Source organism: Salvelinus alpinus, chromosome 13 (assembly GCF_045679555.1).
Source record: "Salvelinus alpinus chromosome 13, SLU_Salpinus.1, whole genome shotgun sequence".
Classification (NCBI taxonomy): Eukaryota; Metazoa; Chordata; class Actinopteri; order Salmoniformes; family Salmonidae; genus Salvelinus; species Salvelinus alpinus.
Window position 1 is genome coordinate 32,017,521 of NC_092098.1, and position 24,671 is coordinate 32,042,191.

The following is a 24,671-nucleotide window of genomic DNA, read 5'->3' on the forward strand; positions in this document are numbered from 1 at the left end:
GCTGGGCCAAATTGTGCGCTGAACTATGGGACTCCCAATCTCTGTTGGTTGTGATAGAGCCTGGATGGTTGTGCGAAGTTTCTGGATAATGGCAGGAACTGGAACACACTGCCATACACATCGATCCAGAGCATCCCAAACATGCTCAATGGGTGACATGTCTGGTGAGTATGCAGGCCATGGAAAGAACTGGGACATTTTCAGCTTCCAGGAATTGTGTACATATCCTTGCGAAATAGAGCTGTGCATTATCATGCTGAAACATGAGGTGGATGAATGGCACAACAATAAGCCTCACGATCTCGTCATGGCATATCTGTGCATTCAAATTGCCATTGATAAAAAGCAATTGTGTTCGTTGTCATGAGCTTATGCCTGCCCCTACCATTACCGCACCTCCACCATGGGGCACTCTGATATCAGCGTTGTGAACAGCAAACTGCTCGCCGACACGACACCATACGCTGTCTGCCATCTGCCCGGTACAGTACAGTTGAAACTGGGATTCATCAGTGAAGAGAAAACTGAAGACTTCTCCGGCGTGCCAGTGGCCATCGAAAGAGAGCATATGCCCACTGAAGTTGGTTACGACACCGAAAGGCAGTCAGGTTAAGACCCTGGTGAGGATGACAAGTATGCAGATGAGCTTCCCTGAGACGGTTTCTGACAGTTTGTGCAGAAATTCTTTGGTTTTGCAAACCCACAGTTTCATCAGTTGTCCGGGTGGCTGTTCTCAGACGATCCTGCAGGTAAAGGAGCCAGATGGAGGTCCTGGGCTGGTGTGGTTACACATGGTCTACACGTGGTCTGTGGTTGTGAGGCTGCTTGGACGTACTGACAAATTCTCTAAAATGATGGCTTCTCTGGCAACAGCTCTGGTTGACAATTCTGCAGTCAGCATGCCAATTGCACACTCTCTCTAAACTGGATACATCTGTGGCATTGTGTGACAAAACTGCACATTGTCTCCAGCACAAGGTGTACCTATGTAATTGATTGCACAAGGTTTACCTATGTTTATATTTCTGTTCAGTGTAAGATACTACAAGTGAGATTAAAAAACAGTTTTGCACTAACAGTGCACTATGGAAGATAGGTATCGTTCATGGCAAAACTCTTTCACAGCCCTGTCTCTTTGCTGACCAGTATATGTGTGAGCGCGCATCTATAGAGTAGAGTGGTGGTGGTGTGGGGGGGCGACTGGTAAGAAGCCAAATTAAATATTGGAGGGATGCAGGAAGGTGAGGACCTGAGAAGGTGTGACGTGGCGTTAAGGACCCAAAGACCTCTTTGGGACTCCAGTCCCTCGCATACTGTGGCCATAGACAGTGCACCAGAGGCCAGGAAGGAAAAAATAAATAAAGTACAAATCTGGGTCGCTCCGAGAAAGGACACCAGAACGAACCCGGAGACAGAGAATCAATGGGTGTCTCCTTTGCTGGAATTTCGAAGGAGGAGAATGTGGTGTAACATTCCTGGCTGGACAAGCAAACCCTTATTTGGAAGGGAGGTCTGTGTGATAGTGTAAAATAGACATGTATCCCCACCCTATGCTTAATGGCTTTCGGCGAGACCTGACAGCATCATCAGTATCTTCCTGGCTGAGACAGATGTGACAGAAATTATGCTGTTTGACTCATGACATGATCTGTCCAGGAAAATGAAAAAGGCTTTTTTCCCACATTTGAGGACCACAGACAAAAACACACAAACCCAAAACAATCTCGATGAGGCTAAAAAACGAGAGATACTGACAGCAAGATCGTAAACCAGAAAAATCTATTTGATACACCTACGAATACAAAGAATTGATGTACAAGACAATCATGAATCTCTATCCAAATTTGAAAGTCATCTAATCAAAAAAGGCCAGAAATATCTTCTCATTCTGTCGAAATAAACCTCAATCAACTTCACTCATTTTAGGAGAGATCCAACATATCATCTCCCTTCAACTGAATCTAGCTGACATCAGGGCCAAGACGATACCAGTATAGCGATACTCATTACTATCACGGCACGGAAACAAAACACGAAGCAGATTTAACTTCCTTAGGAAAACAGCCCTAATGTTGGAAACAAACATTATGTTGTCATCCAAAGTCACATGTATTTATGTTCCAAGCTACATCACACAATATTTTACAATATTTAAGGTTTTTAGAAGCACCAAAAGAGTTGTCTGCTTCTTGTTTTCATTTTTGCAATGGAAAAAATATGGCGATACTGGTATCGTCAAAGCCCTAGCGGACATGCGGCCTCTCAAAGCACCATGCTATCCATCATTGTCAGCTGTGTGCCACTGCTAATCTCTCAGCCCGTCTTCATTCAGCAAATACATAAATCAATTATGGTTTTAAGCTTTATACCATGATTTACTCAACTGATCCCCCCTGGATTACAGTAAGAATTAAAACGTGTTGCTCGAGGTAAACCGCTCCGGCCCGCAGTTGGTGCTCCCTGCTAGTAGCAGTCAAAGAGGGCCAGACATATTGGTTACCTCAATGCAGTGTTAAGAGACAGTGGAAACCGAGACAGAAAATAGTGTGGCTTCAAGAGCCAAATTGTTGGTTCACTTGCAAAAACTAAACCATGTGTGACCCAACAGCCAGTCAATAAAACCACAAGAAAACAAACTGCTTCAACCAAAAATTCTGAGGCAGGAATATAGACAGGCAAAAAGCTGTCTAACAACCTGCCAGATTTGTGTGTATGTTCCAGGACATACCCTGGCTGGGGTCCTGAGAGGAGTGAGATGGTCGGGTAGTAAACAGGACCTGTACGGTGCTGTCCAGCCTACCGCCCAGCCCAGTCCCCAACCCGAGTGCTCCTTTGTGATGGGAGTTTTATGACCCCTTTCTTAGCACTCTCGTATCACTCCATTGGGGCCCCTTGCCAATCTCTGGCACCCCATTCAGGCGGCAACAAAGAAGCTAATTAGAGCCTCTCTCGGTGGAAGCCCGCGGAGGGCTCTGATTTGATACTTCCAGGGGAGGCTGGGAGCCGTGGCGGTAGCATTCACACAGGTCTTGTGCACGCTTGGGTTGGCCCTTTGGCTCGGGACCACACTCATTGTGCCCCCGCGCTCGGCAGCGCGTTAGAACCACCGAGGGGGAACCGACATCTTCTTTCATGTGGCGGGACCCGGAGAGGAGATGCTAATGGGATATCGACAGGATTAAAACACCGGCATTCGGGACCGAAGAAGGGGGTGCAGGGAGGGAGCAGCTTTATAAACATGAAATCAAAACCGGGCTTTAAGGGGGATCATTGTAATTATTTTGGGCTTTTAAATGGAAAAGTTGCTTGTGGTTTGTGCTTACAGTAAGGCTGCAGTTACACTAAGCAACTTTTACACAATTTTAGTTGTAAGGGATATCTCAAGCAACTTTGCTGTTACATGAAGCAACTCAAACATGCTTAAAATTGCATGCAACAGCCAATCAAATTTAACTCACCCCATGTCATCTGCTTCATGACATCATGGTTTCACAAATTACTTGTTTGTTTATCTAACCGTTTGGTTATAGTAACAGCATGGATAAAGACAAAATGCAGCCTGTACAATTTAGTTAGGTAGCCAAAATGACATAGCAAACACCAGCACAGCTAGCTAGCTAGCAAGGATTTTACTAGGCTAGCAACAAACTAAGCTAGCTACCACAGTTTATGGTGGATAATTTCAGTTGAAAGGAGAGATTTAGCTTCAGTTCGAAATAAAATTTGAGTGCTAAACCATGTACAATAACCTGTATACATTTCCTGTTGTGCTAGTCTCTGTTCTGTCAACCCTGATCACGGGTTGTGCTGCGCAGCACTGACAGCTGTGTTGACATGGCAATGGATCATGTTTGTTTTGATTGCACAAAGTTGAAAAGTTTCAACTAGATGCAACCAAGTTGCAGATGAGTTGCAGGAGGTGTTTCACAAAGCAACTCAGTTGCAAGAAGGGGTCAGAACTGGTTCAAGGAACATAACTGAAAACCAGAGCATGGGAACCAGTTAATAACCTTTTACCTTCCGGGCATTTTTTTCCAGTCCCACAAAAAACACAAAGTGCCTTTGCAAAGCCCTCACTCTGTCACTCAGAAACTTAATCCAGTGTCTGCCTGCCTGCCAGCCAGCCTGCCAGCCTGCCAGCTGAAAAGCTTTTCCAATGTGTGTGCGCATGTGTGTAGGCCCCTCCCCTCCGAAGCATAGTCTAATAGCATACTGACTTTACATGCGTGAATCAGAAATTAGGGAGAACGATTTTTTATTTAAGGATACTATAGTTATCAAGTTTCACATTGGATTTGTTAACTACAAAAAATGTGTTTTTATTTTAATTCTGGTGCCGCTCTGCACACACAAGCTTGTTAGCTAGCTATCTAGCCCAACATTAAGCCAACTTTCTGAAGCTCAAAGACATTCAAAGTTCCTTCATAGAAGCCACTCCTCCGTAGTTATAATTCTGTGGGCCTAATTCAGATGATGCATGTCATACAACAAGATGCCCAGCACTTCAAGCCAAGCCTCCTCCACCTGCAAAATGTTTTGTGCCCTACACTTGTTTGTCCAATGCATGTAAATAGCTTGCCCCCGCCATAGCAAGCTGCTCTATCCGCACTGATTGGTGAAGTTATTTAATGTAAAGCTAAATGTAAAAAGAAAAATAGATATTTCAGGAGGTTTAAAAGGGAACACAAAGGAACGATATAAACCTTAACTTTTTGGCGGTTCAGAACTTTATTTTGCTTATCGGAACGGAATGCAAAAAATGAAATGGTTCTTTCAGAACAAAACGATTGGGGGAAAAATGGTTCCAAGACCTGGTCGAAAGCAACTAAAATTGCGTGCAAATTGCTTAGTGTAACGGCAGCCTAAGAAAAGCTGTGAGTTCAAGAGTGGTAAATAGAATTGTTTCTCCTTTTATCAAAATAAAAGGAAAAACAAACCTATTCTGAAATGAAAGAATCATAGAAGTGTCTAACATTTCATCCCAACCAGTGTTTTACGCAAACATCAGTACAGCTGCTCTACTTGGAGTGAGAAATAGCCATCAGGATGGTAGGCCAGATAATACATTTACATGTCACTTGATATCTGGCTGTAACTGCTAACCACTGGTGTGCTTTCACCCTCACCTAGACAGGCAGGCAGGCAGCGTAAAGCAGTATAGTCTGTCCCCAGCACCTCCCTCCCCCCTCTGACCACAGGCTCCCCAGAAGGACAAAAGATATGAAATGTGCGAGCCAAGGCCCCTAACAACCTGCCTGACCACAAGAGGCCAGGCGCAGCACTCTCAGCACTAGCCAGGTTTAACCATGCAGAGACAGGTGAGGCAGGGCCGGAGTTGTGACAAGAAGCTAATGTTGTTACACAACAGCCCTGCTCTCGGTTCTTATCTCGGTCTGCCCAGAATTCGGCTGATCCCCCATTGCCTTGGACACTGTCTGGACATAAGATTTAGTTGATCTTTTTTTTTCTCTTTCATTTCCCTGGTCCAAAAAAGTTATTCTTTAGATGTTAGCCATGAGGTGGTGAGCCACCTGGCTCCGTACAGAGTTTGCACCACGCTCCCCGGACCGTAATCCGGCCATCTCCAGTTGCAGTGGCGAGATAACGGGAGCCGCAGCACTGAAGAAAGGAGGCTTGTGCAGCAGTAATGTCTCATGCACCCAGCACTGAATGATGCTTATCTGGTTAATAAGTGTGTGTGGTCTGGTGCTTTTTGGGGTGAATATATATATATATATATTTTTTTTTAACTGTATTTGGATCAAAAGGGTGTTTGTGTTGCTGTGTACGACATAATTCAATCAATCATAAAAAAACAGCATGAAGTAATGACAGGTATGAGCAGATTCTCAAATCCGATGGCGATTGTGTTTTGGGGGGGAAAACGCTCCTTCTGACAGAGGGGTGTGCAGTACATTCCACATGATGTAACCGCATGTTAAGTCTTTAATCGATACATCTCCCGGCCTGACAGTGAGGACAGAGCACAGATCTGAGATCAGAGAGATGGCGGTGTAAATCGACCAGGGCCTTTTAGAGCCTGTCTATAATTGGGTTTCAGCCAGCTGCCTCTGCTCGGCTCTGCTCTGCTCTCGCGCCTGCCGGACAAAGGCTGATCCTCAGATGCATAAACAAACACAGACACCAGGCACTACATCAACAAGGCATCAAGGCTTGCCGACTATGAAAAGGAGGCAGTCAGGGAGGATAACATAAGGCCTCATGGCTTGCCCCAGTCCTCAAATTTGGTCTGTTCTGGAAGAGGAGGAACTTCCTGGCATGTGTGCCCTTTTCAAAAAGCTTTTGTGGAGCTATTTGGATATTACCCTATGATGTACTACTGTACCTGTGTAAAGTGCTCTCCAGGGGATTTGCTCACTGCGTGAATTCAAATGGGAGTGATAATCCTGCTCCTTGTAATGGAGTTCTGCCAGTTTCACTTGTAATAAAAAGCTTCTACATTTAGCCAAGCTTAGGTAATGAATCTCTACTTTCTTTCCCCCAATAATGTAGACTATGACAAAGCATGCACAACAAAATGAGCAACAAAAAAAAGAGCTCAAGGGCACATAAAAGCCCATCTATAAAATACGGTAAAATAATCATTTTAACTGGGACCACAGCTGGAATGAGGCCATCTTTACCGTTGATGCTAAGGTTTGAGGCTGAAGGAGCCATCCGGTTGTTGGTGGTGGATAGGATATCAGAGGGGTATACTACAATGCAGGATCAATGAGTTACTTAGCATAACAACCAGAAATACCAACAATTTCTTCATTAAAAATTCTAAACTTAGGTGTTTGCTGAGTCAACTAGATCATTCCGTTTTGAAGCTTATCTTATCTTGTATACTGAACAACAATATAAAACGTGCAACAATCTCTACATTTTTACAGTTCAAATAAGGAAATCAGTCAATTTAAATGAATTCATTAGGCCCAAATCTATGGATTTCACATGACTGGGAATACAGATATACATCTGCGAAGTTGCTGGATAATGGCAGGAACTGGAACATGCTATCGTACACGTCGATCCAGAGCATCCCAAACATGTTCAATGGGTAACATGTCTGGTGAGTATGAAGGCCATGGAAGAACTGGGACATTTTCAACTTCCAGGAATTGTGTACATATCCTTGCGAAATGGTGCCATGCATTATCATGCTGAAACATGAGGAGATAGCAGTGGATGAATGGCACAACAATAAGCCTCACGATCTCGTAACGGTATCTCTGTGCATTCAAATTGCCATCGACAAAATGCAAATTGTGTTTGTTGTCCATAGCTTATGCCTGCCCATACAATAACCCCACCGCCACCATGGGGCATTCTGTTTACAACATTGACATCAGCAAACCGCCCGTCACACGACGCCATACTACGTCTGCCATCTGCCCGGTACAGTTGAAACCGGGATTCATCAGTGAAGAGCACACTTTTTCAGCATGCCAGGGGCCATCAAATGTGAGCAAGTCAGTTACGACACCAAACTGCAGTCAGGTCAAGACCTTGGTGAAGACAAGCACACACATGAGCTTCCCTGAGACGGTTTCTGACAGTTTGTGCAGAAATTCTTTGGTTGTGCAAAACCCCAGTTTCATCAGCTGTACGTTGGAGGTGGCTTATGGTAGAGAAATTAACATTCAGTTCTCTTGCAACAGCTCTGATGGACATTCCTGCAATCAGCATGCCAAATGCAAAACTTCAGACATCTGTGACAGCACAAGGTGCACCTGCGTAATGATCATGCTGTTAAAATCAGCTTCTCGATAATCCATCCACCTGTGTGCACAAAATGTGAAACACAAAACCCTTATTTCTAGCTCTCTTATCAGGCCCCTGATATGCATAGATAAGGTCCCCAGCATACCAAGGAACCCTGGGTATTAGAACACGCCGACTAAGCTCCGCTCTGCCCTCTCTATCCACCTCGACACAAGGGAGGAAATTGAATATCCGAATGTCATTGATGAAAAGGTTTCTCGATCTCAAAGATGGCCGACGCGAAGTGGACAATCATTGATAGGGGTTCATTCATACACCATGAGGCTAGGATTTGAGAGAAATGGTTTAAACATTGAGTGTTAGTTATGTTTACCAGCTATATTCCGAAAGGGTTCTGGAGGGTTGTGCATTAGAGGTCAGTCATCCTCATGATAATGGGTGTTAAGTGAAAGCGATAAACCCAAGGCTATGGGCCTTTGAATCAGAAGCGGTGTTGGAATATCAAGCAGAGTTCTCTTCCTTAGAGTTAGCCCCATACGATGCATTTGTCTAATAATCCCTCAGCCTTGCCAGCTGATTATTTTCCTATTGCGGGGGTTACTAAAATATTGCTTTAATCTCGTCTCCCTGAAGGCACAAGTAAACTCACACAGGCTTTAAGAAATAATAAATCTGAGCTTGTCAAATATGTCCCGGCTTTGGAGCAGAAAAAAAACGTATTGTTGTTGTGGTGAGATGGAGCGTTGATTTGGCCCCTGTAGGAAACCTAGGGCAATTGAAAAACAAAACACAGCCCTTCATTTACCAATCCCTCACTCATAAAACTCTGGGAGATATCAATACATGACTTTGGAGAGCTACTTCAAGAGATACAACACCCCCCCCCCCCCGCCATTTTTGGAGCCAATCCACATCACATCCAGTTGTTTTGAGGCTTTATGACAGAACCCAGGCAAATGAATGGAGCAGGCTAAAAGTATACAGGAAGTGAGCACTTACTGATGCATTCACACACACACACACACACAAAGGACCTGTGAAACTTCTGGAAACAATTAGGGCCAGTTAACTTGACCTGTTTGAACCAAATGAACTACCGACTGAAATTTTCTTCACGTTTGTAATTGGAGATGGCGGCGACACTGGCACAGGGCTGCTGGGATATCATTTGTAATTAGTCAACCAGAACCATCGCTCTGTGAGCTATCAACAATCAAAGCATTTGACAAGTCTTTAGAAAAACACACAAACATTTAGGTTTATCAACAGGGGAACCGCAATTTCTGTCAATTGATCAGATATAAAACATTTTTGGGACGAAATAATGTACAGGTTTGCTGTACAAAGGGAATCAAAAAAATCATATTCAATCAAATCATGACTCACAATTCTGGCAATCGATCACTGTAAATTAACATCTGTGATAAGATGGAGATCTGCATATACAGTTGAAGTCAGAAGTTTACATACACCTTAGCCAAATACATTTAAACTCAGTTTCACAATCCCTGACATTTAATCCTAGTAAAAATTCCCTGTCTTAGGTCAGTTAGGATCACCACTTTGACATGATTTGGAAAGGCTATATAAAAAGGTCCCATAGTTGACAGTGCATGTCAGAGCAAAAACTAAGCCATGAGGTCGAAGGAATTGTCCGTAGAGGTCCAAGACAGGATTGTGTCGAGGCACAGATCTGAGGAAGTGGACCAAAATAGTCTGCAGCGTTGAAGGTCCCCAAGAACACAATGGCAGCATTTGCGCAAAACTGAAAGCATGAACCACCGCTTTTAAATCATGGCTAGGCGACTAAAAACATGACCGAATACAAACAGTGCAGCTATTCCCTTCGCAAGGCAATCAAACAAGCAAAGCGTCAGAATAGAGACAAAGTAGAGTCGCAATTCAAGGCTCAAATACGAGACATGTGGCAGAGTCTACAGTCAATCACGGATTACAAAAAGAAAACCAGCCCCATAGCGGACATCGACTTCTTGCTCCCAGACAAAATGAACAACCTTTTGCTCGCGTTGAGGACAATACAGTGCCACTGACACGGCCCACTACCAAAGCCTGTGGGCTCTCCTTCTCCGTGGCCCTGTGCAACTGGGTCCTGGACTTTCTGACAGGCTGGCCCCAGGTGGTAAAGGTAGGAAACAACATCTCCACCCCGCTGATCCTCAACACTGGGACCCCACAAGGGTGCGTTCTCAGCCCTCTCCTGTACTCCCTGTTCACCCATGACTGCGTGGCCATGCACGATTCCAACTCAATCATCAAGTTTGCAGACGACACTACAGTGGAGGCTTGATTACCAACAACGACGAGACGACCTACAGAAAGGAGGTGAGGGCCCTCAAAGTGTGGTGTCAGGAAAATAACCTCTCACTCAACGTCAACAAAACAAAAGGAGATGATTGTGGACTTCAGGAAACAGCAGAGGGAGCACCCCCCCGATCCACATCAACGGAACAGCAGTGGAGAAGGTGGAAAGTTAAGTTCCTCGGCGTACACATCGCGGACAAATTGAAATGGTCCACCCACACAGACAGCGTGATGAAGGAGGCTCAACAGCGCCTCTTCAACCTCAGGAGGCTGAAGAAAATTGGCTTGTTGGTCTAAAACCCTCAAACTTTTACAGATGCACAATTGAGAGCATCCTTTCGGGCTGCATCACCGCCTGGTACGGCAACTGCACCGCCCATAACCGCAGAGCTCTCCAGAGGGTGGTGGAAAAATCATCAAGGACAACAACCACCTGAGCCACTGCCTGTTCACCCCGCTACCATTCAAAAGGCGAGGTCAGTACAGGTGCATCAAAGCTGGGACCGAGAGACTGAAAAATAGCTTCTCTCTCAAGGCCATTACTGTTAAACTTCCAACAGGACAACGACCCTAAGCACACAGTCAAGACAACGGAGGAGTGGCTTCGGGACAAGTCTCTTAATGTCCTTGAGTGGCCCAGCCAGAGCCCGGACTTGAACCCGATCCAACATCTCTGGAGAGACCTGAAAATAGCTGTGCAGCAACAATCACCATCCAACCTGGCAGAGCTTGAGAAGATCTGCAGAGAAGCATGGGAGAAACTCCCCAAATACAGGTGTGCCAAGCTTGTAGTGTCATATCCAAGAAGACTTGAGGCTGTAATCACTGCCAAAGGTGGTTCAACAAAGTACTGAGTAAAGGGTCTGAATACTTATGTAAATATATTTTTGTCATTATGAGGTATTGTGTGCTAAAGGAGCTACATTCAACGGTCTTACCCCCTCACAACACATGAGCATGTTGCAATCTGTTTGTATTTAAAAAAAAAAAATAGAATTGTAAACAAACACTGTTACGCTTCAAATAAAAATGTTACATGTAGGGCAGAGGCTGGAAATGTTGTTAAAGTTAGTGACACCATTTTAATAAAAGTACCTTGGGTGAACTGGTGTCGTTCAGTTAGAGACATTCTATTCCAGAGTTTTATGCACATTGTAATAATAAATAAGAACTTGGATGGGTCCACAGTTTAGCAGAGATCACCTGCTGATCTTATTTATTTTCACATATCAGAGTAGCACTGGGCCTATGAAAGCCTCGTCTAAATACAACCATCGATTTGTAGGGGCATGCCTTTCTAGACCAACCCTCGATGTTTTAGTTGTTGAAGGATGGACACATCAAATGACAAGAGCGCTTTAAGCTGCATGCTTAAAAATGATCACTCCACTGGAATGTAATTTGAGCATTACACAGAAATCACATGCTGTGAAAAAATGGGGTAAACAATCGCCGCCGAACTAGGGACCCCACAGCTCCCAATTCAACCACTGAAAACACAGGAAGTTGTACAAGATCAGGGTACAGAGTACAACTTTTCAGCAAAACAAGCAAGAGTCATCTTTAAAATGTCATCCAACTCTTTTCAGTTGCATAAAAGCTTGAATCTCCAGACATGACCTAGGACCTGGAAACTCACCCGGGGCGCCCCCTCCCCTCCCACTCGTCTCACTATAATCTTAAACAACTGGAAATGTGAGCTCTCAATCAATGCTGACACACTGAGTCAGTCCCAAATTCCGACTCCTACAAGCTTCATGGGGTGTTGGGCTGTGTGAGAGTGTCAGGCCATTAGCAGAAACAGATTGTCAGAGTGTTTCTTATGGCCTATTTTCCAACTTTAGACAAACTAGTACAGTTCCTTTACAGTTTTGGAAGTTGCGCAAATATTTCTCAGGACGCAGACAACAGCATGCTGTGTAGTCTACAACAGGAGTGCACGGTGGGATTTAAACAGCAGTGCTTGTCTGGCATGGATTTACTCGCTGCACCCCCTCTTTTCAGACTTCCATCCACACCACGACTACCCCGCCCTCCAGCTCTGCTGACGAGAAGCAGAGGCCAGCCGACCGGCCCAAAGGTTAGGCTGCAGAGGGCAGGGCCTGGGTCCTGTGCACAGCCCTCATTTCCTGGCCTGGACAGTCTGCTCCACTCATAAAGCTAATAAGGCCCTCCTTGTCCCCCAGGTGGCTGGGAGCCCCAGCCTGGGACACTCCATCACTGGCCACACCGCAGGGTTCAGGGGTGTGCTGGGGTGGGTGTGAGGAGAGGGGGAGGGGGCTGCTTCCCATTAGCCGACCCCCTTCGCCAGGTGCAACTAATGGGCTCAGCCAGCGCCGCGGCAGGACGGCTCGGTAGTCACCCGGATAGGCCTGGAAGTCATCAGGGAAGAGAACCTCTGACTCGGTCACCAACAATAGACTACTACTTTTGTTTCAGAGATCGACAACACTTTAGCTGTTGAGTTTGTAAATATTCTATTGCTATGATAGCCTACTTTAAACAATATGAATACAGATATTCAAGTATCATGTAGTATCAGCAACAAGTGAGCAGTAGCCTGGTGGCATTGCAATACAATTGCCTTAAAATTCCTACATTATTGACTTTAGTATACAAGAAAGTAACTCATACCCAATTCTGGGTGAAAATTGACAAACATAAAATCCAATGCTATTGCCAGCAGTATAATGGAAAATATATTACTTATTCCCATTAAGAAATGCATTTTATTAAACAAAAATAGACAATGATGTGAAATATGTCCAGTAAAAAGGCATATTAAAATCAGTTAAACTCTTCTCAGCAATGTTTCAAAAGCAGGCGATAGACCACAAGAAGCTAATTTCACATTTACTAATTCAAATAAATGTATTCAAAATCAGGCTTAAAATTTGTTGCATCAGAATTGTGAAAAAATATCTTAGCTGAGAAAACAAACAAACAATGAGTGGTAAAATCTCAAACATTAAAATTAAAATCAAGGATATTATCCAACGAGTCATCCACAGTTGAAGTCGGAAGTTTACATAAACCTTAGCCAAATACATTTAAACTCAGTTTCTCACAATTCCTGACATTTAATCCTAGTAAAAATTCCCCGTCTTAGGTCAGTTAGGATCACCACTTTATTTTAAGAATGTGAAATGTCAGAGTAATAGTAGAGAGAATTATTTATTTCAGCTTCTATTTCTTTTATCACATTCCCAGTGGGTCAGAAGTTAACATTTACTCAATTAGTATTTGGTAGCATTGCCTTTAAATTTTTTTAACTTGGGTCAAACATTTGGGTAGCTTCCCACAATAAGTTAGGTGAATTTTGGCCCATACCTCCTGAGAGATGGTGTAACGGAGTCAGGTATGCTCACACACGCTTTTTCAGTTCTGCCCACAAATGTTCTATAGGATTGAGGTCAGGGCTTTGCGATGGCCACTCCAATACCTTGACTTTGTTGTCCTTGAGCCATTTTGACGCAACTTTGGAAGTATGCTTGGGGTCATTGTCCATTTGGAATACCCATTTGCGACCAAGCTTTAACTTCCTGACTGATGTCTTGAGATGTTGCTTCAATATATCCACATCATTTTCCTCCCTTATGATGCCATCTATTTTGTGAAGAGCACCAGTCCCTCCTGCAGCAAAGCACCCCCACAACATGATGCTGCCACACCCGTGCTTCACGGTTGGGATGGTGTTCTTTGGCTTGCAAGCCTCCCCCTATTTCCTCCAAACATAACGATGGTCATTATGGCCAAACAGTTCTATTTTTGTTTCAACAGACCAGAGGACATTTCTCCAAATAGTACGATCTTCGTCCCCATGTGCAGTTGCAAACCGTAGTCTGGCTTTTTCATGGCGGTTTCTGGAGCAGTGGCTTCTTCCTTGCTGAGCGGCCTTTCAGGTTATGTCGATATAGGACTCGTTTTACTGTGGATATAGATACTTTTGTATCCGTTTCCTCCAGCATCTTCACAAGGTCCTTTGCTGTTGTTCTGGGATTGATTTGCACTTTTCGCACCAAAGTACATTCATCTCTAGGAGACCGAACGCGTCTCCTTTCTGAGCGGTATGACGGCTGCATGGTCCCATGATGTTTATACTTGCAAACTATTGTTTGTACAGATGAACGTGGTACCTTCAGGCGTTTGGAAATTGCTCCCAAGGATGAACCAGACTTGTGGAGGTCTACAATTCTTTTTCTGAGGTCTTGGCTGATTTCTTTTGATTTTCCCATGATGTCAAGCAAAGAGGCACTGAGTTTGAAGGTAGGCCTTGAAATACATCCAGAGGTACACCTACAATTGACTCAAATTATGTCAATTAGCCTATAAGAAGCTTCTAAAGCCATGACATAATTTTCTGGAATTTCCAAGCTGTTTAAAGGCACAGTCAACTTACTGTATGTAAACTTCTGACCTACTGGAATTGTGATACAGTGAATTATAAGTGAAATAATCTGTCTGTAAACAATTGTTGGAAAAATGACTTGTGTCATGCACAAAGATGTCCTGACCCGACTTGCTAAAACTATAGTTTGCTAACAAGAAATTAGTGGAGTGGATGAAAGTATTCACACCCTTTGGACTTTAACATTTTGTTGTGTTACAGGTCTACACACAATACCCCTAATGTCGAAGTAGAATTATGTTTTTAGATATTTTTACAAATGAAAACTGAAATGGCTTGAGTCAACAAGTATTCAACCCCTTTAGTATGGAAAGCCTAAATAAGTTCAGGACTAAAAATGTGCTTAACATGTCACATAATAAGTTGCATGGACTCACTGTGTGCAATAATAGTGAGCAACGTGATTTTTGAATGACTACATAATCTCTGTAGCCCACACATACAGATAATTGCAAGGTCCCTCAGTCGAGCAGTGAATTTCAAACACAGATTCCACCACGAAGACCAGGGAGGTCTTCGAATGCCTTACAAAGAAGGGCAACTATTGGAAGACGGGTAAAAAAAAACAGACATTGAATATCCCTTTCAGCATGCTGAAGTTATTAATTACACTTTGCATTCTGTATAAATACACCCAGACACTACAAAGATAAAGCTTTGTTCCTAACTCCATCACCGGAAAGGAAGGAAACCACAGGGATTTCTCCAAGAGGCTAATTGGGACTTTAAAACAGTTATTGTTTACTGGCTATGATAGGAGAAAACTGAGGATGGATCAACAGCATTGTAGTTACTCCACAATACTAACCTAATTGACAAAGTGAGAAGAAAGAAGCTGGAGGATTAACAGGTGGTCTGCGGTTGAGGCCGGTTGGACGTACAGCCAAATTCTCTAAAATGACATTGGAGGTGGCTTATGGTAGAGAAATTAACATTCAATTATCTAGCAACAGCTCGCATGGACATTCTTGCATGCCAATTGCACAATCCCTCAACTTGAGACATGTGGCATTGTGTTGTGCAGTTGTCACATTTTAAAGTGGCCTTTTATTGTCCCCAGCACAAGATGCACCTGTGTAATGATCATGCTGTTTAATCAGCATCTTAATATGCCCCATCTGTCAGGTGGATTGATTATCTTGGCAAAGAAGAAATGCACACAAACAGGGAAGTAAAGAAATGTGTGCACAAAATTTGAGAGCAATATGCTTTTTGTGCATATCGACATTTTCTGGGATTTTTTTTCAGCTCATGAAACATGGTACCAACACTTTACATGATGCGTTTATATTTTTGTTCAGTGTATATGAGCAAAAAAAGAAACATATTCAAGATTTTAAAAAAGACAACCACAACTTTTGATAGGTAGATTCCAGAATGATTTAAGGTTGAAAAATGTAGGCCTATATTATATGTACGTGCAGTGCCTTCGGAAAGTATTCAGACCCCTTGACTTTTTCCACTGTTACGTTACAGCCTTATGCTAAAATTGATTAAATTGTCCCCTCAATCTACACACAGTACCCCAAAATCCTAAAGCAAAAACAGATTTTTAGAAATATTTGCTAATTTTATTAATATCACATTTACATAAGTATTCAGACCCTTTACTCAGTACTTTGTTGAAGCACCTTTGGCAGCGATTACAGCCTCACGTCGTCTTGGGTAGGACGCTACAAGCTTGGTACACCTGTTTTTGGGAAGTTCCTCCCATTCCTCTTTGCAGATCCTCTCAAGCTCTGCCAGGTTGGATGGGGAGCGTTGTTGCACAGATATTTTCAGGTCTCTCCAGTGATGTTCGATCGGGTTCAAGTCCGGGCTCTGGTTGGGCCACTCAAGGACATTCAGAGACTTGTCCCGAAGCCACACCTGGTTTGTCTTGGCTGTGTGCTTCGGGTCGTTGTCCTGTTGGAAGGTGAATCTTCACCCTCAGTCTGAGGTCCCGAGTGCTCTGGAGCAGGTTTTCATCAAGGACCTCTTGACTTTGCTCCGTTTGCATCGATCCTTACTAGTCTACCTAGTCTCTTCCGCTGAAACACATCCCCACAGCATGATGCTACCACCACCATGCTTCACCGTAGGGATGGTGCCAGGTTTCCTTCAGATGTGACGCTTGGCATTCAGGCCAAAGAGTTCAATCTTGGTTTCATCAGACCAGAATCTTGTCCTTTAGGTGTCTTTTGGCAAATTCCAAGCAGGCTGTCATGTGCCTTTTACAGAGTGGCTTCTGTTTGGCAACTCTACCATAAAGCCTGATTGGTGGAGTGCTGCAGAGATGCTTGTCCGTCTGGAAGGTTCTCCCATCTCCACAGAGGAACTCCAGAGCGCTGTTGGGTTCTTGAGAGAACCATTGGGTTCTTGGTCACCTCTCTGACCAAGGCCCTTCTTCCCCAATTGCTCAGTTTGGCCACACGGCCAGGTCTAAGAAATGGAGGCCACTATGTTCTTGGGGACCTTCAATGCTGCAGACATTTTTTGGTACCCTTCCCCAGATCTGTGCCTCGACACAATCCTGTCTCGGAGCTCTACGGACAATTCCTTCGACCTCATGGCTTGGTTTTTGCTCTGACATGCACTGTCAACTGTGAAACCTTATATCGGACAGGTGTATGCCTTTCCAAATCACGTCCAATCAATTGAATTGACCTCAATTTCGAGTCTGAAAGCAAAGGGTGTGAACTTATTTACATAAGTATTCATCTGGTTTTTATTTGTAATACATTTGCAAAAATGTCTAAAACCTGTTTTCGCTTTGTCATTATGCGGTATTGTGTATAGTTTGCTGAGAGAATTTTATTTTTTAATCAATTTTAGAATAAGGCTGTAACATACCAAAATGTGGAAAAAGTCAAGGGGTCTGAATACTTTCCGAAGGCACTGTATATCAGCACACTTAAATTAAGTTATTGTACAAAGATGACTTAAAATAGCATTTTAACGTCGATTTAAAGAAAGATAGATTTTGGCAAAGATCAATAAGTTTACAAATGTTAATGGAACCAACCTAGTGACATGAAGTTAAACAAAGTTGAGCTTACCTATGTTGCTCCACAGCTTCGTTGTCTGGTAGCTCTGCGCCACACACGTTGCAGCGTTCATGCTGGTTCCTACCGTCTGGCTTCATACCGGCAGCCAGCTCCCCCAACTTGTTGAAGAACTCCCTCTGGATGAAGCTCTGGGGCAGAAGTCCCCCGTAGGCACTGAAATCCATGGACATGGCCAGGGCAGGGGACATATGGAGAGAAGAGGCCATGGAGGCCGGCATGGATAGCATAGCCTCATTTTTATGATTGGTAGGCAGCGAGTACAAGGAGGCCAGGTGTTTCTCGGTCATGCCTGTCATACCCGCCATGGCTTCCAGACCCATTTGGCCGCCATCTGCTTGGGAGTCGCCCATGCCATCCTCCCGGACGTAGTGCAGCTCGCGGGCGCTTGTGATCACACTGCTCCTGGTTGGAGTCCCGGGGCCATCACAGTTCTTGTCCAACTCGCCGCTCCTTTTGCCATTGCTGGAGGCGCTGGACTCCATGGTTCTGGGGCTCCCGTGGCCTCCGCCTTCATCCACTTGCATCATCTCGGTCTTGATCTCGGTCATCAATTGGTGGTGGGAGTTTCCTTGAGTCAGGTGCTCGCCCCCAAAGCCCTGCTGCAGGAGGGACTGGCCTATGCTCATCAGGCTGTCCACGGCAGCTTTGGTTGGGCTCATGGTGGAGAGCCCGAAGGATGTGGAGACAGAGGGGCTCTGGGCCACCATGCTGGCCAGGGCCGAGGCTTGCTGGACAGCTGAATGGTAGCTCCCCTCCATGGAATGCTTCTTGGCGGTCTTCCCTCCTTGCCTGCCCTTGCGCTCATCGTCTTCCTCCGTGCATTCATCGTTCATGTTGACCTCCGTGTCGTTGTCGTCTGAGGACTGGATTGTCTCCAGGATCTTGAGGCATTGCTCCTCCAGGTACTCAATTTCTAGAATCTCTGCTGCGTACAGTAGGTCGTCCAGGTCTTCCACTTTGGCCTGGAGTGTGGCAGTGTAGGCATACTCCAGTATCTGCTGGAAGGTCTTTGGTGAAAGAAAGTCCAGGGTGTAATGCTGGCTGTTGCGGTGAAACAGGATCTCAAACATCTTGCTGGTGCAGGCCAGCACAGTCCGATGAGCATGGAACTCCTGGCTGTCCACCATGATGACCACATCGCAGAGGGTTCCTGCCAGACGCATCTGGTTAGCCTTCTTCAGCAGGGCCGTGGGGTGGTTAGGGTTCTGGAGCTGGATCATACCCATTTTAGTCAAATCCATAACGTCGCTGAGATCCGCCAGGCCAACTCATGAGGCTTGCTTTCACTCCTCAGCAGTTTGTTCACTTACCGGTATCTTTGTAAACAAGATAAGGTCAATCTGGAGAGAATGGATAGAGAAAAAGAAAAAGCACTGAATATTTTAGGAAAATACAGTACTTTAAAAATATATCTAAATAATTGTTGACTTCTTAACTAGATACAATATTTTTTCTAAGTCCAATAAACTTCTAATAACTTTTGAATAAGAACAGACCAATATATAAACCTACGCTTTAGATTTTAAAAAATCCAAACATAGTTCTGCAGTGTTTAGTTAAAATAAGAAATTACTGTTGTATTAATTAATGCAGTTTATTATAAAAGCCATTTCAAACCATAATTGTTACAGTTGAAGTCGTAAGTTTACATAAACCTTAGCCAAATACATTTAAACTCAGTTTCTCACAATTCCTGACATTTAATCCTTGCAAAAATTCCCTGTCTTAGGTCAGTTAGGATCACCACTTTATTTTAAGAATGTGACATGTCCGAATAATAGTAGAGAGAATGATTTATTTCAGCTTTTATTTCTTTCATCACATTCCCAGTGGGTCAGAAGTTTACATGCTACATGACTGTATTGCCTTTAAATTATTGTTTCAGGTAGCCTTCCACAAGCTTCCCACAATAAGTTGGGTGAATTTTGGCCCATTCCTCCTGACAGAGCTGGTGTGACTGAATCAGGTTTGTAGGCCTCCTTGCTCGCACACGCTTTTTCAGTTCTGCCCACAAATTTTCTATAGGATTGAGGTCAGGGCTTTGCGATGGCCACTCCAATACCTTGACTTTGTTGTCCTTGAGCCATTTTGACACAACGTTGGAAGTATGCTTGGGGTCATTGTCCATTTGGAAGACCCATTTGCGACCAAGCTTTAACTTCCTGACTGATGTCTTGAGATGTTGCTTCAATATATCCACATCATTTTCCTCCCTCATGATCCCATCTATTTTGTTAAGTGCACCAGTCCCTCCTGCAGCAAAGCACCCCCACAACATGATGCTACCACCCTTATGCTTCACGGTTGGGATGGTGTTCGTCGGCTTGCAAGCCTCCCCCTTTTTCTTCCAAACATAATGATGGTCATTATGGCCAAATTATATTTTTGTATCAGACCAGAGGACATTTCACCAAAAAGTACAATCTTTGTCCCCATGTGCAGTTGCAAACCGTAGTCTAGCTTTTTTTATGGCAGTTTTGGAGCAGTGGTTTCTTCCTTGCTGAGCAGCCTTTCAGGTTATGTCGATATAGGACTCGTTTTACTGTGGATATAGATACTTTTGTACCTGTTTCCTCCAGCATCTTCACAAGGGCCTTTGCTGTTGTTCTGGGATTGATTTGCACTTTTCACACAAGTACATTCATCTCTAGGAGACCGAACACATCTCTTTCCTGAGCGGTATGACGACTGTCTGGTCCCATGGTGTTTATACTTGCATACTATTATTTGTACAGATGAACGTGGTACCTTCAGACGTTTGGAAATTGCTCCCAAGGATGAACCAGACTGGCGGAGGTCCACAATTGTTTTTCTGAGGTCTTGGCTGATTTCTTTCAATTTTCCCATGATGTCAAGCAAAGAGGCACTGAGTTTGAAGGTAGGCCTTGAAATACATCCAGAGGTACACCTACAATTGACTCAAATTATGTCAATTAGCCTATCAGAAGCTTCTAAAGCCATGACATCATTTTCTGGAATTTTCCAAGCTGTTTAAAGGCACAGTCAACTTACTGTATGTAAACTTCTGACCTACTGGAATTGTGATACAGTGAATTATAAGTGAAATAATCTGTCTGTAAACAATTGTTGGAAAAAAGACTTGTGTCATGCACAAAGTAGATGTCCTAACCAACTTGCCAAAACTATAGTTTGTTAACAAGAAATGTGTGGAGTGGTTGAAAAACGAGTTTTAATGACTCCAACCTAAGTGTATGCAAACTTCCGACTTCAACTGTACTTGGCTTGTATTTCAATTAGATAAAGACCAGCAATTTATCCTTATTTTCTGGGCATTTTAAATTCAATTGTTCTCATTCAAATAGGCTATACAATAACACGGGACACTTCATAAAAAAAAAAGGGGGAAAATAATATGAACATGACATTGAGCTGTTCTGTACATAAGAAATACAACTATGGACACAACCCTGCTAGGATTGTAAAAATGTCATGCAAAAACATCATACTTGAAATGGGTGAACATAGAGCAAATTATCAATTGATAAATAACAGATGTCAAAAGCCAAGCAGACCTAATAACCCATAAAAATAAAAAAAAATCACATATTTTGCCCCTCAATTTATAGTTATCTGACAGGTGGAAGCACATGAACAGCGACAAATAAGGACCCTTGAGAACCTTGCAACACCCTAGTCTTTGTTAGAACGCGTTGGCGCTTGGTTCACAAAGACCATCAACACCCATTCTGAAATTAAATGGCATCTTATTCAGTATTCTCATCACAGAGAGAAGCAGTGAGCCGAGGAGGGAGCGAGCAGCGAGCGGCTGCCAGGAATAGTTGGAACAGAGGATGTCGCAAAAGGACAAACACCATGCAGCACCAACAAGATTATATCAAATAAAATTTTATTGGTCACATACACATGGTTAGCAGATGTTAATGCAAGTGTAGCGAAATGCTTGTATTGTATGTTTTACATGTACATATGCCAAAAGTGCAGGTTTATACATGGACAGAATAGTTTCCATTACTGCTTTTACTTGGTTCGGAAGAGTGAGATCAGATGCATACTACAGGCGGGAAGTAGGCTAGGCTGTGAGATCAATGACTTGAACACACATTGGCCCTGTACAGTGCCTTCAGAAATTATTCACATCCCTTGACTGTTACAAAGTGGGATTAAAATGGATTAGCCTTTTTTTGTCAACAATCTACACAAGATACTTTCATGTCAAAGTAGAAGACAAATTCAAACATTTGTAAAAAAATATGGAAAATAAAACGAACATATGTTGATTAGATAAGTATTCAACCCCGAGTCAATAAGTGTTAGAATCACCTTTGGCAGTGATTACAGCTGTGAGTATTTCTGGATAAGTGTAAGAGCTTTGCACACCTGTATTGTGCAAGATTTGCCTATATATTTTTTTTTTTAATTCTTCAAGCTCTGTCGAATTGGTTGATGATCATTGCTAGACAACCATTTTACGGTCTTGCCTTAGTACTGACTTAAATCTGCTGAAAATTTAACTCAGCCACTCAGGATCATTCACTAGCTACGTTTCCATTAACTTGTCCAGTGATTGTTTGTTTGTCGACATTTAAAAAGTTTGATTTTAAAAAATTGCCTGCAAGGGTGCATTTACATTTAAATATCATGTTAATGAAAACAGCTGGACGTAATGATGTCACACACCTAAAAAAAAAAAAAAAAAATGATGAAAATCTAGTGTGTTAAATCAAAATGGTTGAAGTGTTTCCATTACCCATTTAGGCAAATTGCACATTAATAAATTGTCCTGTATTCCCTCACACCTATCGGTTTCATAGGGTTTCAGCCCGCTAAAGCCAGCATTGATAGAATGCAATAATTTACTATTATTTGCCATATCCTAATAATTCTCATGTGCCAACGTATCGTTACGGACCGTGCCATGGTGAAACTTGTACTCCTGTTGATCTGAAATAATTGGATGGGGAAACTTGCCAGCCAACCAGAAAAGCAAGGCGAAGCAATTCAGGCATTTTTTAAAGTCAGTACAATATTTGTTTTGCAAAGAAAATAATTTATAGTTCAAAAATATATATATTTTTCAAGACGTACGCATTTAGAATGAAATGTGGAATGGAGCTTTATAGTTACGCGGTGAAATCACATGCCCTGGATACCTTCAAAATGATTCCGCAATCATAATTTATTATAAAAACACAGTTTCCTTCATAATTCATCGCAATAAATGAAGTTTGACAGAAGGAAAATCCACCCGTCGAATGGATAAACATTTTGTTGATCTTTAGAAAAATGTTCTTTATGTCTCCTATAGCTGCCGTTTCCATTACATATGTCACTTTTTTTGTTGTTGCAACATTGCTGTGTCAAATAAACGGAAACCTGCCTACTGGGTTAATGGAAACCTTGGTAATCTTGGTCTTCTTGGTAATCCACTCATGTAGATTTGGCCTTGTGTTTTAGGTTATCGTCCTGCTGAAAGATGAATTGATCTCCCAGTGTCTGGTGGAAAACAGACAACCAGATTTTCTTCTGGGAAGTGCTTAGCTCCAGTCTGTTTCTTTTTTATCCTGAAAAACTCTGCAGTCCTTAATGATTACAAGCATACCCATAACATGATGGGTAGCACTTTGTGACATTGGCTGATGTAAAAAGGGCTTTATAAATACATTTGATTTATGCAGCCATCACAATGCTTGAAAATATGGAGAGTAGTACTCAGTAATGTGTTGTATTTTCCCAAAACATAACATTTTGTATTAAAAAAAAGTGTCCTGAATGTTTCTCAAATCTTTTACATTAGTGCCTTGTTGCAAACAGGATGCATGTTTTGGAATTGTTGTATTCGGTTCAGGCTTCCTTCTTTTCACTGTCAATTAGGTTAGTATTGTGTTGATCCATCCGTAGTACTCTCCTATCATAGCCATTGAACTATGTAACTGTTTTAAAGTCACCATTGGCCTCATGGTGAAATCCATGAGCGGTTTCCTTTCTCTCCGGCAACTGCATTAGGAAGGATGCCTGTATCTTTGTAGTAACTGGGTGTATTGATACACCACCCAAAGTGTAATTAATAACTCCACCATGCTCAAAGGGATATTCAATGTCTGTTTTTTTTGTTTTTTTTACCCATCTGCCAATAGGTGCTCTTTGTGAGGCATTGGAAAACCTCCCTGCTATTTGTGGTTGAATCTGTGTTTGAAATTCACTGCTCGACTGAGGGTCCTTACGGATAATTGTATGCGTGGGCTACAGAGATGAGGTTGTCATTCAAAAATCATGTTAAACACTATTATTGCAACTTATTATGTGACTTGTTAAGCACATTTTTACTACTGAACTTATTTAGGCTTGCCATAACAAAAGGGTTGAATACTTATGGACTCAAGACATTTCAACTTTTCATTTTTTATTAATTTGTAATCATTTGAAAAACATACTTTCACTTTGACATGATGCGTGTTAGCCAATTTAATCTATTTTAAATTCAGGCTGAACCAGAAACAAAATGTGGAAAAGGTCAAGGGGTAGGACTACTTTCTGAAGGCACTGTATGTATCATTGCCCACTCACAAAAGACAACACCTCAAGAATAATAACCTATAAGTTAATAATACTAAATTATCATAATATATTCCTGACTGTTGATATTGTTATTATCATTGATGTAAATGTTATTTTAGTAACTTTTACAATTAATATGATAATGTATCATTATTTTAGGAAAATCCTTTTATAATTGAACAAATTAGAAATATTCCATTATAAAATCAGTAAACATAAAAATATAGGCTACATATATTTAAAATGTTCCCTGAAATAAGATTGATAAACAGCAGATAAAAAAAATATATTAATTCATGCCTTAATTTTGCATCCACATTTCCTAAACAGTTATACTAGATTAGCAATACCTAGGCTTATCAGAGTGGCTCTCACAAAAAAAAGTCAACAGTTGGCAGTCATCAGATATATTGTTGAGCAGTTAATCAAGGCTGTATAAATCGGATATTGATGAGACTGTATATTAGTAGTGGCTGTCCAACAAATAATGTGGTGGTGTAAACACCAAAATTGTCTTTAAGACACAAATACCAATTTAGCTCTAATTTATGACCTAGTAAATAGGTCAATGTCTGTAGCGTTGCATAATATGGTTAGGCTGCGTTTAGACAGGCAGCCCAAATCTGATA

At 42.5% G+C, this 24,671-nt stretch overlaps 1 protein-coding gene across 2 annotated transcripts in view; it reads right to left on the reverse strand.

The window, feature by feature from the left end:
• LOC139537567 (zinc finger and BTB domain-containing protein 16-A-like) overlaps window positions 1-24,671 on the reverse strand; it is a 160,332-nt gene that overhangs the window by 133,537 nt on the left and 2,124 nt on the right. For both annotated transcript variants that reach the window (XM_071339019.1, XM_071339018.1), the window contains exon 2: window positions 17,497-18,845. In XM_071339019.1, the coding sequence (XP_071195120.1) occupies window positions 17,497-18,746 (1,250 nt within the window). In that variant the 5' untranslated portion in view covers window positions 18,747-18,845. The remainder of the gene's footprint in view (window positions 1-17,496; window positions 18,846-24,671) is intronic.